Source organism: Hydra vulgaris, chromosome 04 (assembly GCF_038396675.1).
Source record: "Hydra vulgaris chromosome 04, alternate assembly HydraT2T_AEP".
NCBI classification, from domain to species: domain Eukaryota; kingdom Metazoa; phylum Cnidaria; class Hydrozoa; order Anthoathecata; family Hydridae; genus Hydra; species Hydra vulgaris.
The window spans coordinates 19848845-19864838 of NC_088923.1; the positions used below are offsets into that span (position 1 = coordinate 19848845).

The following is a 15994-nucleotide window of genomic DNA, read 5'->3' on the forward strand; positions in this document are numbered from 1 at the left end:
GCTTTAAATTAAAACATTTCCTTTTGTAAAGGCTTGGAGCATGCATATCTATCTGTATTAAAAAATAGATGAATCTGCTCGTATACATTTGAAAATTAAATGTATACGAACCAACCAATTAAAATTTATTGTTAATGTTTAAACATCATAATAACATGCTTTCATCATATTTTCAGCCACATTTTTCTACTCTCAAGTAATTAAGAAGGCTTTCCATTGACAGTTTTTACATTTCGTCAACATCAATTAAAAAATCAGACTACTCCATTACTTGTCGTGTTCCGCGTCTGTGGAACTCGATCCTCAATAATGACATAAAATCCACAACCGCAGTTACCCAGCGTGCACGAGATGTAAAAAAGATATTTTTGTAACGTTTTGGACGTATATTGAACTCTTAAATATGTATTAACTAATGTTATTCTTATATATTTTATTAATTTAAATGTGCAAATAAAGAAAACTAGTTCGCTATCAAAAGTTTTTCCGAGGGATGATCTCAAGTGAAGTTCTAAGTAATGTAAGGTGAAGTCAAACCCCCTCCCCCCTCTTCCTTCATTATGTAATTAAAGACATCTAGTTCGCTATCAAAAGAGCAAGATGATAAGATGTGTTGTCTTAAGCTTGCTCTTGTCAGAATTTTAAAATGTATTTTATTTTTATAAGAGCGTTGGAAAATTAATCGTTCGTTGACGAAATATACAGTTAATTCCCGATAATTCAAACCTCCAAGGACCAATAAAAATGCAATTAACCAATAGTCGAGGATCTATCAAATTAAATTTTAAAAAATTAATAATATTCCGCCAGAGCTTGACGCAAACTTTCTGATAATGATTTGCTGATTTATAAAAGGTAGACTCTTTAAAAGGTAGATTTTTTTTAGTTTGTAGGGTTTTTTCTACAGTCAATGTAATAAAACCTTGAAAATTTCAAATCGAGGAAACCGGTAAGAATCACCATTCTGATTCTTACCGGTTCATATAATACTGTTTTAATGCAGCGTAGTTCTTTCTTACTAAAATAACATTATCAAAGATTATCAAAAATTATTAAAACAACAACATTATCAAGGATTACCAACATAACAACATTATCAAGGATTGCAAATAATCCAGTTACAATAAAAACAACTATATAGCCAAGATGTTGAATTGTTTACAGCAAGGATTGCCATTAGCTTTGACTATCTAGATAAAAACAAAAGCATTATAAAGAAATTAAATGCTGCTTTAATGCTTTGTACGGGCGTACCTTTAATATGACTGATGTTTAAGCAAACTGATGCAACTACCGACTTCTAAAAAACTCTTACATTTATCAATAAAAGTTAAAGATAATAGAAAAAAATTACAGTTCTCTCTTCAATATTAAAACAATGTCGGAATCGCACAAAAAACTCATTGATTTAATTATAATTAAATACAAGTTTTATATTCAATCAGCAGGCTTTAAAACACGAGTTTTAGCCAGAAAGTTATCTTTTGGTACTAAAGATAGACTAAATCATTTTTTTATCAAAGAAGGAGAATTATTAAAGAGACTAGCCAACTGAGGGTAGTTCTTGTCAAAACTATTAAAAGGAATTACGCGATTTTAAAATAAAGGACTACTGAAATCTACAACTGACACATTTTATTTTAGAATTTACCAAAATGACTATTTTACTAGGTCATCGTGATTTTGTTTTATGAAAACAATTATTTTGCAAAATAATTTACAAACAAAATTTACAAACAAAAATTTACAAACAAAAATTTTAATATATACAGTTTGTAACTAAATACACATATTTTCGTTTTTCAAAACATAACCGTGTCTAGAATTATTTTAAATTGGGTCAAGATTAATTTTTTCGCTATATTAAATACAAAGAGTAAGAAGCCTCGAATATAAAGAAATTTGTAGAGAATACTCACTAATGTTAAGATAAAAAACTATGTAACTTATCGCAATCACCAGAAAATAAAAAAATTGAATACAAATAATTTAAAAACTCATAAAAATTTATTAAAAACTCTTTTAAATAGCTTTCTAAAAAATCCGGTAACGCAACCTGAAAATATGGTTTTGAAATCAAGAAAAACAGTCATAAAATTCAAACCAAATTTTTTAAAATTGTCACCAAAATTTGAATCAAAAAAAAAAAAAAATTAAATAAAAAATACGATCACAAAACCAAACGTTTTCAGTGTTTTTTATACAACAAAAGTGCGTGTTGATAAATTTTACAAGTGTGGTAATTGAAGTTCAAGCATTCGGTTTCTTACCTATCACACACACAAAAAAAAGATAAAATCTGCATAAACTCTTTTTTTTTTTAAATTACAACAAAAAAGACATTTCTTACCTTGTATAGCGCGAATCTTTATCAAGCTGCACCCCCCGATTATCTTTTAAATTTTGTTTGTTGTTAATTAACGGAAGAGACGTGATTTGACCAGAAAAATTACCATTTTGTTGGTAAGGGTACAAATGTGTTGGAGGAGGAAGAACATAGTTTTGATTTACAAGTGGTATATTTTGATGTTCTGCTTGAGTCTGGTTAAAGATCACAGGCTGTTGCTGTTGTTGCTGTTGAGATGATTCCTTCAACTCATTAATGCGAAGATCTTTTAGCTGAAGCAAATGCTCTAAACGCCGAATTTTGGCGTGTAATATCTGAAAGAACAATTTTTTTTCTTATTTTATAGAATAAACTTACGGTCAAATGAATATATCAAAACATAAAAATCAAACACTGTTTTTCTATGAGCAGATGAATATCAGATAAGTTACAACAATCAGGCTTGATAAAAATCAAATTTTTTAAAAAAAATAATAAATAAAATCGATTTTTTTAATCTAAATCGGATTTCTTTGATTTCGTCAGATATTTTTAACTTATATTACATTTTTGAAAAATAAACTTTTAATCACATATTGTTAGTTTTTAAAAATACTATGAAATCATAACTAATTGAAAAAACATTGAAAAACTTTTTTAAAGTTGATTATTTACAAATTTTCAAAGATTCAATCAATCAAACTCATTGATTCTAATGCTTTTTGATTAAATAGTTTAAATAGAAAAACCAATTGCATGTATTCTCAATTCCGAGTCTATTTCTAATTTTTGAATGCACAAGATCAAATGATGAAAATATTCTTTCAACTTCTGCAGATGAATCAACAGCAGTAAGTTACTGATCAACGACTTTTAGTAATTTCTGATTCACACGATCATTAACAGATATCCACCAATCACATGGCTTTATAATTTCACAATGTTATCATGGAACATAAACTTTTTAAATGGTGCTGCTTTTGCTTTAAATTTAACCAAAAGCGGTGGAAAATCTGGATTCTTTGGAGCTCCCAAGTCCATTCGAATCTCAATTTCTTTATCAGTCAAATCTTTACTTCTGTATTAAGGATTAATAATATTAGCAAAGAAATGAGTTGGGTTCATTGTCTACTGTATTCTTTTAGACAAATTCTTCTAAGCATCTTGGCTAACCTTAGGACTTATTTTACTCTGACGATTTTTCCAAGTCACTGCACTGTCACCAATAGTACAACTGTCCTGCTGCATCAAGTCTAATGCAACAGCAAGTGGTTTTAACATTTGTAACAGTCTTCTGCACATCGCTTTACACCAAGGTTATTTACAATATTTGTAACATTCTTATCAAGTATTGCTCTGTTTTCTTCACAAATTGTTAACAGAATCGGCCAGTGTTTTAGATTCAAAGACAATTAGTTAATGTGTTCCATCTGACATCTTGTGGTATTATAAGTCGTAACTCCTCTTTTGCTTTGTAAGTAGCATCAGCAAAATGATTGTTTCTAAACAACTTGAACTATCTGCTCCTTGATGTTTGTAATTGCCAAATTTTGGGCAAATAGAATGAGAATATGAGCTGATCATCATACGTAATAACATTACCATCTTATCGCGTTTTCAACTGTTGTCTCATTTTTGACGCATTTGGTGCGTTATCAGTTACTACACTGCGAACTTTACAATCAAATTGTATTTCGCATTTGTTTATAAAATTAACAGCAATGTTAACCAAATAGTCAGAAGTATGTGAAAGGCCGGAGGTATCAATTGTATGTGCAAGATAGATATCTGAATTCGTTTTTGTTAATGTTGTATAAACTATTGGTTCATTATGGATATTACTCCACCCATCAATACTCATGGTTACAGACTGATCATGAAGCAAACCTGAACAGCCAGTGAAACTGTTCTTGTGAACAGTATCTAGTAGTATTCCACCAATACCAATTCTATTAGAAGGGTGATATCCTGGGTATAAAAAAATGGATCATTTTGATAAACTCTGGATGGTCAGCCATTCTGAAAGGCGAGTTAGTAGTACAAATTATTCTTGCTACAAGATCATAAACTGCTTCTTTTTCAGATTTTGTAGTTTTAATAAGGTATGAATCCAATTTAGTTGTCACTGTATTGCCACTGTTTGGTCTTCCCACTGACTTTTTATATGAACACAAAAAAAAAACTTTATTTACAGGAGATTGATTAGATTCAGTTTTCTTGACAGAACATTGACTAGTTGTGGTTAAGGTTTCTGAAAAACAGTGACTTTTAAAAAACAGCTGCAATACTGTTTTATAATTTTCAAAAATTGCTATTAAGAGCTGTTTTACTTACTAATTGCTATTAAGAGCTGTTTCAAAAATACAAGAGCTGATAATGACTTATATGTGGGCTTAATTGTTAATAATGCATCATCAAGCTTTTTCAAGTTTTCTATACGCTGGCATGTATTCTTAAAAAGAGTAAATTTAGCTTTTAACCACCTGAAATTGCTCTGTCCAGAAGGCACTACTGCTGATTCATTTTTCTTCAGCTACACATTCAGTTCTTCCTGTAGAGTTAAAATGTTATCAGATGGATTACCAGAATTTGTTTTAATAATATTAACGTCATGAACACCAAAAAGTCAAGATGCCAACATTCCTGCAAAAGTTATTGTATCTTTGTATAGGTTTAATAATAATCGGGAAAATAAATTCTAAAATCGTGTCAGAGCTCAACAAAGTTGCATCTTTTCTACTATGCATTTTCTCTACAGCATGTTTAATGAGATTCATTGCCTCTAGTAAAACCTTTAAAGGCATCAAAGTCGACATTATTGGCTAAACTTATATCTGCCTTTAATCCTAATAGAATTTCTCGAATTGTCGTCTCTGTCTTTATCACAGGGGCGGGTTTTGTCACGTGTCAAGGAGAGGGCTAAAAAGGTTTAAAAAAAAAAAAAGATCTGCATGTTTTCATTTATAAGTAACTTTCTTCTTTAATTTTTCGTACTTTAGCGTAATATTCAAGTTTATATTCATATAGTTATGTATAATAGTAAATTTCATTTATCAGTATAATAGTTAATTTACAAAAGAATACTTCTAAAAAAAAGTCCCAAGGGGAGGGCTACTACCCCCATGGCCACTCCCCCTCCTAAGACCGCCACTGCTTTATCAATGACTCAAGCATTATTGGTATTGTGTTCCAACAAGTTTTTACATCAAGATGACATTCAATTTCTTTTCCAAGTAGAGCCTTGACTTTTGATTGAAAAACTTGATTTCGAACACTTGACAGTTTAATGTATTTTATCAGTTGGCGAGAGTTTGTAAGTAAATTATTGTAGTCAAAATAATCTTCGCATTCATCATTTATAAATTCAAAATTGGTGCCTTCATGAAACGAATCATTTTCATTGTTATCGTCATCACAGGGGGCGCTTAAATCATCAATATCCTGTTTTTTCCTATATAGTAAGTCACATACTTCAAGATGTTTACCATGATTTAGACAAAATCGACCAATAACATCTAAATTTCAAATACACTTCTTGTTTACAGATGCTCCATCCTGAGTAGATGCAACCAAATCTTTTTCCATTGATATTCCAAACACATTTAGATGTTGTTTCATTATTTCAACCATATCAAGCGCACTGTATGAACCCAAAATTCGAATTAATTCTGTTTTATACGTGATATTGTCAGTTTTATTATGAATATTAACTCCAAAATATCTTCGTCCTCTTAAGGTAGTAACTTCATCAACAGTCATGCTAAACTTCACTTTATTGGCTACTTTTAATTTTACGGTGTCAATCACTTTTTTTTTGCTTTTCATCAAAATCTTTGTGCAAAAGTTTCATTACATCACTTTCATTAGTGGAGAGTTTAAATCCATCTTGAGCTATTGACTGGCAAATGTATTTATTTCTGGTTATAGCTCGAACTGAAATGCCATTCGTAGCCAAATCAGAAACAATAAATTGAAGCTTCTTTTGTGCAAAGAAGTCGCCAACAGTTTTTTGACTCTTCTCGCTTGCTCTCTCATCTGTTAGTATGATTGATTCTGTTGCCTTATCTAAACAAAGTCCGTAACTTTTTAAGTGATTTTTTAAGGTAGTTGTAGAATTTTTTGCGCAAAGAAGTTGCCAACAGTTTTTTAACTCTTCTCGCTTGCTCTCTCATCTGTTAGTATGATTGATTCTGTTGCCTTATCTAAACAAAGTCCGTGACTTTTTAAGTGATTTTTCAGGGTAGTTGAAGAGCTTCCTGAGCATTTTATTATTTTGTTACAACGCTGACACCGTCCTTCCAACTCTTTTGTAATTAAATTTTTTCGTTTTGTTGCGTATATCCAGACTGACATTGCTAATAATATGAATGTAAAGTAAGGATATTAAGTAGTCATTTTACCCACAGAAGAAAATGACCGTGAAGTAAAGCGAGGCTTGACATGAAAAAAAGAAAAAATCAAGGTACTAGGTCTGTTTGAATCCAGGAGAATACATAGAAATTTTCAGCAGATACAAAAGACATCAACCTAATGACCATCACAAAAAGGAAAATAAAATAACATAAAAGCATAGTCAAAGAACTATTTCATGAACTGATACATCCATAAGCTGTGACTATTCGAGTCATATATATATATATATATATATATATATATATATATATATATATATATATATATATATATATATATATATATATATATATATATATATATATATATAACAACTATGCACCACTTTTGAAATTTTCAAATACAATGAAATTTTCAGATATGTTCAGTATATTTTGAACTACTTATACTATAACGTCTTAACTATTATTATTTTTTTTTAAACTTTGCGTTTTTTTAAACTTTGCATTTTGTGAAACTTACAACTTTCTGCAAACTTTAACTTTTTTTATTTACCTGGATTGTTTCCTGTGCAGCTAATAAAGCTTGTTCCTTTTCTTCAAGTATCACACGAAACTCACCAGAATTATTTTTGACAGAGATATCATTTTTGTGGTTACTAAAAAAAATCTTTTTCTTATTTTTATATGACAAATAAATATTTTATGCCAAAAATAATTTTAACAACCAAATAGAACTTTTTTATGTTAACACCATATTACTTGTATGTTAACACTGTAACACCCTTATGTTAAATACTTTTTTTTTATTTATTAAGTTAAGAAGACATGATGTTAATTACAACTTATTAAATATTGATAAATATATTTTAAAATTGGAAATTTATAAATCATAACAATTAAGATGGTACTTTTTTTCTTCTTATTTTTATGTGCTGCATAAAAATTATATGATGAAAAACTTATATACATATTTATATATATTATATATATATAAATAATTTATATATATTATTACTGTTATTATTATTGCATAACTATTATGATGTGCTGCATAATTAAGCATAATTAAGAATTAAACAATATTATAAAGCACTGCAATGGAAAAGCAAGGTTTAACTCAGCAATATCCTACATGGGCATGTTTGATCTTGTACCATTTCTTTTGTATTGATCAAATCTATAGTCGCCACATGCAAACTTATATTTGTTACAAAATATATTTTAATATTGCTTGCAATTTTCTGTTTTATTCTTATTAATAAGGATTTAGAGAAACAATGGCAAAAATAGGCACAATTTAATATTGAATACTATAGAAAAAAAAAATTTCTTTATTGCAATAAACTAAAAAAAAAACTAGTATAGATCTATATGACATCTATTATATATTTTGAAAATAAATTTTTGTGGGTATTTACAAATAATAATGAAATACTAATCTCAACTAAGCACGTTTAAATAATAATTTTTATAAATATATAAATAATTATAGTAATACTGATAATAATTATTATGATAAAACAATAATAAAAATAGCAACAATAAAAATATTAAGAAGAAGACAAGTATACAACACTACAGCAAAATAATTTAAGTATAGAAAAAAAGAAGGGAGTAAAATTTAAACAAAAAAAGTTATATTAACAGACTGACATTAGGCTAAATAATGTTATAATGATAATAACAACAACAACAACAACAACAATAACAACAACAACAACAATAATACAATAACAGTATTTAGAGATGATAGAAAAAGGCTATTTAAAAAAAAATTTAAATACATTAGTCAAAACTAAATTAAGGAAAGAGGATAAATATAAATTCACCAACAATAAAGTAACAACAAAAAAAAAACAAAAAAACATAAAAACTAATGTTTAATTACAAAATTGTTATGAATTAAATCTATTAAAATAGATCTCATTTAGTAAATATAACAAAAAACATAAAACTTTATAAAAAATATTATTATCTTTCTGCTGTTTGTTTTTTATTCGAAATTAACTTATATTACTGTGAAGAATACTTTTATTAATTTACTTTTAACTTTGTTTCTTAAATTTCTTCTTTTCTATGTTTTTTTTGTTGTTGTTGTTGCTGTTGCCTTTTGATTTGTATGAGTCATCTTTAAAAAGTTTAAATTAAATAAAAACTTTTATGGATACAACTCTTTACTTTTAAATTGATTTAAATGCAATATTTTATGAGAGTATAGATACTCTACTTATTAAGTATAATGTATACATGTATAATATATATCCATTAATGTATACATGTATAATATATCTATTAATGTATACATGTATAATATATATCCATTAATGTATACATGTGTAATATATATCCATTAATGTATATATGTATAATGTATATCCATTAATGTATATATGTATAATGTATATCCATTAATGTATATATGTATAATGTATACACATTAATGTATATATGCATAATGTATATCCATTAGTGCATATATGTATAATGTATATCTATTAATGTATATATGTAAATGTATATATCCATTAAGAATAACTTAAATAAATCAAGTATAAAATAATAGTCTCAAATAGAATGGCAATTTTTTCAAAATAGTTTGTCTTATAGGGGATTTTAAATATGTTCATTTTCAGAACAACTAAGAATGAAAACTACTATTAAAAATCCATTTTTGAAAAATAAAATAAAATATTTTAACAAGATTAGATCTTTTTGAAAAAGCCATTCATATTTCCTGGGAAAACTAATTGAAGTATTACAAAAAAAGATAAAAGACCTCAATCAAATTTCTGCCATTATAAAACTTTATATTAAAATAACATAAAAACTCAAAAATCTTGATAAAAATAGTAAGAAGAAGCCATTGGGAATCTGAAGAATAACTGGAGAAACCAAAGGAACTATAGGAATCAGAGATTATGTCTCCGTAGATACCAACAAGAATCAGATAAATACCTATAGGATCAGATGAAATTTGGGATGAAGGGAGTAGATTGGTTATTTTCTTAAAGCAAAACTTTTCATAAAAAATTCACTTGAAATGAAAATCTATATTTTCATTTCATCATTAGCTGTATCAATAAATTTTAAATCTTATTTAAAAATACTTTGAGATGAGTTTAATTTAATTGTAGTAAAAACATATATTTAATTCTTTAAAATAAAAATAATAGTTTTTGCTTTACACCATTTACCTCTGATAAATACATTTAAAAAGTCACCTTTTTAAACTTGTGGTAATACTTGTGCACAATTTTACTTGAGTTCAAATTATTACCATTATTTTTGGTTTAAATTTAAAAGTTGCAAAAAGTTTTTATTTATAATTGAATCATTATTTTTCCATATGTTCATTAAATAACATGCTTATTGATCATATTATTTATGAGTAAAACCATAAAAATGGTTTAAACCATCTAGTATTTATGTTATTTAGTTATTCTAATTATGTAGTTATTTTAAACTTACAATATATGCATCTTGCAATTGCAATGTTAAAAACAGTAAAATCAAAACTGATTAAATCAATCAAAAAATTCAATTTGAAAAAAATAATATTAATGGAGACCGGGAAAAGTTGCTTCTGGATTTACTATTTGAGCTCTGCAGCCCATATTTTTTGGCACATTTTTTTTTTATATAAAGTGTATAACAAAGTGTAGTCTTGAAAAATGAGTGTACTAACTGTGGGTGGCTGTGTACTAACTGTGGGTGGCTGTGTACTAACTGTGGGTGGCTGTGTACTAACTGTGGGTGGCTGTGTACTAACTGTGGGTGGCTGTGTACTAACTGTGGGTGGCTGTGTACTAACTGTGGGTGGCTGTGTACTAACTGTGGGTGGCTGTGTACTAACTGTGGGTGGCTGTGTACTAACTGTGGGTGGCTGTGTACTAACTGTGGGTGGCTGTGTACTAACTGTGGGTGGCTGTGTACTAACTGTAGGTAGGTGGATGAAATAGCATATACTATAAAAGTGATTATGTATTATTAAGTAGAAAATTTAAAGAAATTTTTTGCAATTTATTTTGGCTACAAATTTAAGCAAAAAATTCATTATTCCATTGAGCTGAGAGCAAATAATAGTTCATAGTGAAAACAGTTGACCACTTTTTTCCAGCTAAAATTTTCTTGTAAAAAACTAGTTTTTTCAATATTTTTTTATATTAAAAAAAAATTGATCAAAAATTTTTTTTTTCCATAGTAAGTTCAACTAGTCTTGTGTAATACTTGACAATGAACCCATGGCTTTTTCCAATAAACAGCCTTACAAATCTTGAAAAACAGCAACAGCAACTAACAAAGAAAAACTAATTTACTTGTGACTGGAGTCTTAATCAATTTCTTTGTAAAGTAAAAATGGACAATAGTTAAGCATTTGTGAACAAACTTATATGCCTACAACACTACAATAAAAGTTAAAAATGGTCAATTAGAAAGATTTCCAACATTTTCTAATGAAAAGCTCTGAAGTTATAAGCAATTTGTCAATTTATTCTTGCTGCCGCTAACCCTGGTAAAATAACAACAAAGTCAAAATGTAAACAAAATATAATAAAAATAAAAAAGTAATAATAATAATAATAGTAATAAAATAATAAAACAATAACAAAATGAAAATAAAAAATAGCAAGGATGAAAAAAATTATAAAGACGATTCTTATATCTAACAACCTCCTAAGAAAAAAACTGTGATTATGTGAAGGAACATATCTATTAAGCTATTGCTATTAAGCAAGCTATTAAATTTGTAGTTATTAGCATATATGTCTATATGTGTGTATGTATATATATATACACATAAATTTATATATATATACATATATACACATAAATATATATACATATATATATATATATATATATATATATATATATATATATATATATATATATATATATATATATATATATATTAGGGTGTCCCAAAAAACAACATTTTCAAAAAATATATGCAGAGACCCCCTTAATGTGTTCTATCTAATACAAAAACACTAGATTTAAATTTTTTTTGAATAAAATATATTTTAAGGGGTCCCTCAAGACCCTCGAATATTTAATGGGTCCCTAATATTTAAAAAAAAAAAAAGTTTTTTAAAAGTATGTCAACCTGGTACTCAAATGAAACAAAATTATATAAAAATTTCAAAAATAATATTTAATTTGGAAAAATTTTAACTTTTACAGTAAAAAAAATAAAAATAAAAACATTGTTTATATTGTTAAAAACATTCAGAATGTTTTTAAAAACATTCTGGTCAATTAAATTTGCATTTTTGTGGTTTTTTTAAAAAACAATTAATTTGTAATTCAATTAATGGTTTTGACTTTCGTCCAACACGCAAATGTTGGACGAAAGTCAAAAGTAATTAAAAGTGACGTATATGTTGGCGTAAGAATCACTTTTATATATATATATATATATATATATATATATATATATATATATATATATATATATATATATATATATATATATATATATATATATATATATATATATATATATATATATATATATATTTATGTATATATGAAGGGGAGAGTGGGGCACCATAAAGCATTGTAATTGTGGAGAAAACCACTTTAATATGATAAACTTTAATATTAAAAAAGCTAGTGGCTCAGAAGAGCCTCCAGCTGATCTAATTGTATTTCTGAAAAAAATTACCAACACATTCTATCATTCCAATACTATATGTTTTAATCTCTTGTTGACTTCTCTGTAATCAATCAAAGTACATTTTTTTCACTTTTTTTACATTGTACAAAAGTATATTTTCTACAAAACCATCAATATTAAGTATACCACTATATCTTTTGTTAACTCATGATTTATAAACTATATTAACTTTTCACTCTTTCTAATCTTTTTAATTTAAAATATGTAATAAAGAATAAAATTATCTTCAACAACAACTTAGTATATAAAAAATAATAAAAATTTAAAAAAACTTACAGTTTTTGCTTCATTTTATTATTAGTTTGAGTTGATGGGTTCATAGCGGTAGGTCCAGTTGTTTTAAGAGATTTGTTTGAGCCAGGTGATGAGATTTGAGGATCATGCTAACAAAAAACATTTGAAATTATTTTTATAAAAATTTGTTTGCATAAAAAGTTATACATAAAATAAAACCAGGCCACTAAACAAGTTTTACATAAAATAAAACCAGACCAATGAATAAATTGAATAAATAAAAACTAATCATGGAGTATAACATAGAGCAAAACTAGATGAAACCACTTAGGGGGTGATCATATAAAAGATAAACCTTTTTGCCTAACTGAGGTACTTAGTCACGTGGGATAAATTTCAGCTCATGTTCATATGGAAAAAAACACCTTGCTTAAGCGGGTTGTTTTTAAGGTTAGTGATGTTTGTTTGCAAATAATCATTCAAGTCAATTTTTAAATTAAAAACTAAATATGAAAGTTTAATAAAACTATTTTAATTTACAAAAAATTATTTGATAACTTTGAACTTTTCTATATGCATATTAAAAATTTTATAATCTTGCATGTTTTACGAAATAAATATCATAAATAATTTATTAATAAACTATTTATGATATTTATATAAATGAAATTAATAATTAACTGACAAAAGTTATATAAATATATATGGTCATATGACCTAAATTTAAAAATCAATCAAATGCTATTTAAGCTTCGTAACAAAGCTGCCCAGTTTACCCGGGATGGTTTTCAGCTTGTGTTCATATGAAGAATCTTCAGCTCGCCTAACCGGGATCCCAGTAGGTTATAGACAATATCTCGCCTAGGCGGGGTGAATAATTTTACATATAAATGCAATGTTAAAATTATATTTGCTTTGATCCATATAAACACCCCCTTAAATTAAATATATAAAAACCTATCAGTCTAAGTGAAAACTAATCAGTCTAGGTGAAAGTACCTACACTGAATATATAAAAACCACGCAATATAAAACAAGTTTAAACAAATGTAAAATGTTAAATATAAAAGAGATGTCTTTTTGTTATTATTATTTTGAGTAGAGAATTCTTTTATAGTTGAATATTTTTAACAATTTTATTCTTGAACTTAAAATATATATCCTGCTAGGACCTTATTTTTTAAATTTAGGGGAAAATTATTATTTTTAATTCAACCATTAAGCAGCTTGACCCAATTTTACTCTATGAATCACTTATTATTTAATTAATTCTTTGTTTGATGCTAACTTAATACTGTTAGAATTTAATATTATTTTAAATTGTAATAGTTTAATATATACTTTTAGAATTAACTACAAGCTATTTTTATTTATTATTTTATAAAAATTATTAAAATAATTTTTAAATTTTTAATTCAGTCTAAAAGTATGAACAGCAACTTACATCATTCAATTTTTTTGCTTCTTTAAGCTTTTCAGCTTCTTTGCTGTCACTTTTAGATTTCTTTGTTGTTTTTTTACTGATAGATAAATTATTGCCAGATTGCAGAGAAAGATCACCTGTAGCAGGCTGCTCAGAATTATGTTTATTGATTATAACCTGATCCTCTTGGATCATTGGTTTAGCTTTATTAATATCATTTTTTAAATTTTCGTTATCATTATCCTTAAAATTAAATAAATTTAAATTACTATTTATAAAACATATATAAATATATATAATTATAAAGATAAGTTTTATATTTTTAATTACATTATGAATGATATCAAGTATTGTATTAAATATCTAAATTAAATAGTTTAATATTCTGAATTTATGTTTATAATATGTATTTATGATCTTTATTTTCAAACTGGAGATTTGCTTTTCAATAAAATAATAATTGGTTTTAACATAACACTAGCTTCAAAGAAAAGAGTATAGGAAAAATATTAAGAAAACATGATATCATAGATAAAAAAAATGATAAGATTGATTGGAGAAAAAAACTTACACTATTTTGAAAATGATACACTGGATTTGGTAATGGAACGTATTTTTGGTTATCACTGTAGGCTGTCGGGTAATTGTAAAGAGGTTGATAAGAATTAGAACCTATACCAACAACAAAAATGAGATAATTTAAGAATAAAAAAAAAACAATTGCAATAAAAATTACTTTTTTATTTTAAAGCATTTAAAATTAAAAATATATATATTTTTTTACCATTTTCAATTAAATTTTTTTCAGCAACATCAGCTGTCTTTTTTCGAGCCATGTAGGAATCGATCTAAAGGAAAAAAAATGAGAGCAACTGTCACTTTTTGTTTGAGTAAAAACTTTTAACTCAAACACTGTTCTGATTTCTAAAATTTGAAAATCAAACAAACTAATTATCTATATTTTAATTGTTGTTCTTGATGCCAACTATGCTAACAGAGCATAAAAATGAAAATTACTGTTATAAAAAAGTTTGATTGTTACTGTTAAATGTTCCTACTGACACAGAATGTACAATGGTTGACGTAAAGGTAGTTAGAATATATTGCATTGTAAACTAGCAATATATTCTAACAAAAAGAAAATAATAACTTTACTTCTCAAAAAACTACTTATTTTTACTTTAATTTTAAAAAACCTTTTTTTATGGCAGCTAACATGTCAAACAAAATGAATATATGTACAAGGATGGATGCATTATTTTTTGATGTTTGAAATAGCTAACTTCTAGACATTTATATCTATGTAAAATAAACATGCTTTGCAGAAAACTGCAATGATTGGAGCCTGTGTACTATTCTAAAATAATTTTATATTTATCTATAAATTTCAAATTTTATACAATAATCTTTCAGCGTTCAAAAATTATGACCATATCAGGCCCGTAGGAACAAAAATTATGTTGGAGGGGGGAGGGGGCAATACTACTGGGTAGGTTAAATAGTAGTAGGTCAAAAATTTTGTCAAAGGAACTTACACAGAAAATATGGATATAAAATTAGTTCTTTTCTATCCTTTTTTTTTTATATATCTTTATTTAAAATCGTTTGCTTATTTTTAAAAACTAACTTCAAAATTATTTATTTGAAAAATTATTGGGGAGGGAAGAGGGGGAGGGAAGGGGGGATTTAAATCTACCCTTAACCTCTGGGAGTACCAAACTTAACCTATTTCACTGCGCGACACCCTTGTTTAACAAGGTTCCTGTTTCAGAGTTCAGAGTTGAAGGATTAAGTTTCAAATAAAAATAATATATAAATAACATTCTTGACTGGAATGGAGCATAGAGAAGGTAGTGTGGGTAGGTACAGTAGCATTGAAAAGGTGAATTTAATTTTAAAAAATTCATAGTAACTCAAAACTCTTTATTTTATTCAAAATAAAACCAGAAAGAGCAATGAAATATTTTTTAAAATGT

The 15994-nt window shown here is 26.7% G+C and overlaps 1 protein-coding gene across 4 annotated transcripts in view; it reads right to left on the bottom strand.

The window, feature by feature from the left end:
- Positions 1–1618: 1618 nt before the first annotated feature.
- The window catches only part of LOC101235244 (sperm flagellar protein 1), a 33374-nt gene continuing 18998 nt past the window's right edge, over positions 1619–15994 (bottom strand). Inside the window, exons 4-10 of one of the 4 annotated variants that reach the window (XM_065795711.1) lie at positions 14803–14866; positions 14590–14690; positions 14040–14261; positions 12638–12744; positions 7235–7337; positions 2351–2661; positions 1619–2270 (exon numbers count right to left, since the gene is read on the bottom strand). In XM_065795711.1, coding sequence (XP_065651783.1) covers positions 2267–2270; positions 2351–2661; positions 7235–7337; positions 12638–12744; positions 14040–14261; positions 14590–14690; positions 14803–14866 — 912 coding nt within the window. In that variant the 3' untranslated portion in view covers positions 1619–2266. The remainder of the gene's footprint in view (positions 2271–2350; positions 2662–7234; positions 7338–12637; positions 12745–14039; positions 14262–14589; positions 14691–14802; positions 14867–15994) is intronic. The other 3 variants (XM_065795710.1, XM_065795713.1, XM_065795712.1) reach the window with 3 other exon arrangements.